The 3,732-nt window shown below is 28.0% G+C and overlaps 1 protein-coding gene across 1 annotated transcript; it reads left to right on the top strand.

The window, feature by feature from the left end:
- Window positions 1-220: 220 nt before the first annotated feature.
- LOC110651934 (probable glutathione S-transferase) lies at window positions 221-1,185 on the top strand. The gene is made up of 2 exons (XM_058135009.1): window positions 221-575; window positions 694-1,185. The coding sequence occupies exons 1-2, from the start codon at window positions 258-260 to the stop codon at window positions 1,060-1,062; spliced, it is 687 nt and encodes a 228-aa protein (XP_057990992.1). The 5' UTR covers window positions 221-257; the 3' UTR covers window positions 1,063-1,185.
- Window positions 1,186-3,732: the final 2,547 nt, after the last annotated feature.

Raw genomic sequence — 3,732 nt, 5'->3', positions numbered from 1 at the left:
TAATCAATTGCGTCACCTCTGTTCTTTTTTAGATAAAAAAATGCGTCACCTCTTACGTATTAAAAAATTACCACATCAAAATAGTCCTCAACTTTACACTTTTCCATGATCTGACTCAGGATTTGAGCTTCAATTTACAATTGAGTCCTCTGGCCATACCCTGTTCTATATATATGCATGTGGTGTTTACTATTGAGTCACTACTTATCAGATAGCTGGAGTCTGGAGATAGGCAAAAAACCAAAAAAAAGAAGACTATGGCTGTGGCAGAAGAAGTAAAGCTGTTTAGGAGTTGGTCAAGTCCGTTTGGATTGAGAGTGGTGTGGGCACTAAAACTGAAGGGGATTGAGTATGATGAAGAGTTGGAAGATCTTTCCAACAAGAGCCCCTTGCTTCTGCAGTATAATCCTGTTTACAAGAAGATCCCTGTACTTGTTCATAATGGAAAACCCATCTGTGAGTCTCTTCTCATTATTGAATATCTGGAGGAGACTTGGAAACAAACTCCATTGCTTCCTGAAGATCCACACCAGCGAGCCTTGGCTCGCTTCTGGGCTAAGTTCGGTGATGAAAAGGTGATATCGTTAGTTTTCCCCATTACTTTTCAATTTAGAAATTAAATTGCAAGATTGAGGAATTTTCAATTATTTATTATTAACAAATATGATTTCTATTTCTGTTTTTATGGAGTAGGTCTTTGAAACAATGAGATTTGGTATTCTCTTGAAGCAAGGAAAAGAACAAGAAGAAGCAATAGTTTCAACCATAGAGAACTTGAAATATTTAGAAGAAGAGCTAAAGGGAAAGAAATTCTTTGGAGGAGAGACCATTGGACTAGTAGATATTGCATTGGGTTGGCTTGCTTACCACTTCAATGTAGTTGAGGAGATAATTGGTGTGAAATTGATAGAACAACAAACATTCCCATCATTAGTGGCATGGATGCAAGAATTCTCAAATATCCCAACAATCCAAGAAAGTTGGCCTCCAAGAGACAAACTCTTTGATAGGCTTGCTGGCTTTCGTAAAGCTGCCCTTGGAGAAGAACACACACCAAAATGAGCTCATATTATTTGTGAAAGTTACTATAGAGTGGTATTAATTTTATGCAATATTTATCAAGAATAAACACCCCCTTTACTTGTGATGTTTGTGTATTGCAATGGATTGTGATATGGTTAAGGATTTCTCCTTGTTTTGAACTATGAAGATGAGAAATTTTCATTTTCCTAATATTCATAGCTATTAATATTCTTCAATTAATTTATATACATTAAAGTTAAATGAATATATTAAATGAGTGATCTGTCTTTCAATTCTTAGATAAAATCAAGTTATTATTTGATATACTCGGTGTAAATATACCCTCACTCATAATTATGTAAGATTTATATTATTGATTTGATAAAAGATTCATATTTTTATGGGTGAGAGAGTATTCCATTAAACACATTTTTCTATCATAACACAAGAATTCTCAGATAACCCAACAATCCCTTTGTCTTTCCTAAATGGGCGTAATTTAAAGTGGGCTTTCGGCCTATTGTAGTTAACTAATTATTGTCTTCAATTTTTGAGGGGAAAAAAGTTACCTGCAATCTCTTAGACTCTTCTCTTTCAAGGCCTTCCTCCTTTCCTCTTCTTCTTCCTCCTTCCTCTTCCTTTCCATCTCTTCCAGCCACTTCCTCTCCCTCTCCATTCTCTGTCTCTCCTCTTCCTCCATCTCCTTGGCTCTCCTTTGCTCCTCCCGATCGTTCATTTTCCTCTCCTCGTCTTCTCTCTCCTTCTTCGCAATCTTTCTCCTAAATTGCTTCCTCTTCATCTTCTTCCTCTCCTTCCTCTTCTCTTTCTTGCCCATCACCTCCGATTTCTTTTCTTTTCTTGTCTCTCCTCTTTATCGTCCTCTTCCTACTCCTCCTTCTCCTTCCTTTTTTGCCCCAACAATCCGTTCTACCATCTTATAAGACGGGTTTGGTATTATATACTCAGGTTTGAAATGGATTTAGGTTTGAAAAATAATAGCTATAATGGTTTCAGATTAGGTTCGAGTTTTACATATTGGGTAACTATTACTCGAACTTATTTATATAAATACTTAATTAAATATAAAATATATATTTTTTATATTAATATTTATAAATTTTTATATATTTTATTTTATATAAAATGAAATATAAATTATTAATAAAATAATTTTTTATGTAAAATATTAATTAAAATATATAAAATTAAACAGGTTTGGATTTTTTTGAATAATAATAATAGGGTTTGGGATGAGTTCGAGTAATTAATAATAAATTTTAATCGAATTTGAAATGAGTTTTAATTTTGATAATATTAATCAAGTTTAGATTGGGTAATTTTCAGGGGTACCGTACTTGTTACCATCTCTATCTGATAATACTATAGCTAGGGTTCCTTTCCAATTGGGTCTGTTTATGTAATGATCAGTTGCTATGTATGCTCAGTAGTGGGATTCTCTTGCATTTCAATAATCAGCTGAATATTGTATGGGTACTTTGTTTTTAAAATTAGTTTTTTCACTAAAAATTTTATAATTTTACGAAATTATTAGTTTTTTCACTAAAAATTTTATAATTTTACGAAATTTACGTACTCCCTCTACCTACAAATGGATTTACTTTTATTTTCATATAATTAAAAAATATAATTAATATAATTAAAATAATAAATCTATTTTATTAAAAATTAAATAATTACCAATTAATATGTGATGTAGTAATAAGGCTCAATGTACTTTTAAGAGACAAATTGGATCCAGAAAAATTCAATTTCTATTTTTGGAAAAAACATTGTTGGAAGAGAGAGTCACAAATCCCATATAAATTAATATTTTATAGACTATAAAATGAACATAAATTAGAAGATACCTTGGTGAATTAAAAAAATTAAATAATTAATATTATTAAATTATTTTTAAAATTAATACATTTTGTTTTTGATGCATTTAATATAAATTTGATCTTATATGAGAATGAATTTAATAAATATTATCTTCATCAATTTTTATCTATTGCATTTGAATTTTTTTTCTAAAATTATTTATCGCATTTAGAAAATAAAGAAACATTAACTTTTTTTTTTCTATTTTACCTTTATTTCTATTAAATATAATAAATATTTATAATTTTTTTAAGTAAATAAAAAATAATTTAGTCAATTATTATTATATTTTTATAAAAAGGAGGTTATCTAACTATTTCCTTAATTATCACGCAAAACCCAATATGATAAATAAAAAGAGATGAAACTAGTGTTAGATTAAATATTTATATTGAAATTTATGTAAAATTAATTAGAGTGTATATAATGAATGCACGAACTAATTTATATGTAAATATTTACTTTCATAATTATTCTCCTATTAGCTTAAGTTTTCTATAGTCGCACCCTTAAATTAAATGTATATTATATAAAGACATATTAATAAGTTAATAAATGAACTATTATTTAAAAAAAAAGACTTAAAATTTAAAACGAATGAAAAAAAAGTAAGATATAGAGTATTATTTTATTTATCTATTTTAAAAGCTAAAGTTTTTTCATATGAGAGAAGATAAAAAGGAGGAGAAATTATTAAGAGTATGAGAATAATATTTGAAAATAAACAAATATAAGTATAATATTTTTCATAAACAAAATAAAATATTATTTTTAAATTATTAATAATAATGATATTATTTATATTTTATATTATTAATTAAAATAATT

Source organism: Hevea brasiliensis, chromosome 14, assembly GCF_030052815.1.
Source record: "Hevea brasiliensis isolate MT/VB/25A 57/8 chromosome 14, ASM3005281v1, whole genome shotgun sequence".
NCBI classification, from domain to species: domain Eukaryota; kingdom Viridiplantae; phylum Streptophyta; class Magnoliopsida; order Malpighiales; family Euphorbiaceae; genus Hevea; species Hevea brasiliensis.
The sequence above is the reverse complement of the archived record's forward strand: the minus strand, read 5'-3'. Positions and strand labels throughout refer to the sequence as shown.

Excerpts from the sequence above, each read along its gene's own strand:
- LOC110651934 (XM_058135009.1), top strand. The coding sequence starts at position 258 with ATGGCTGTGGCAGAAGAAGTAAAGCTGTTTAGGAGTTGGTCAAGTCCG. Across the intron at positions 576-693 it reads CTAAGTTCGGTGATGAAAAG|GTCTTTGAAACAATGAGATT; the intron begins GTGATATCGTTA and ends TTTATGGAGTAG.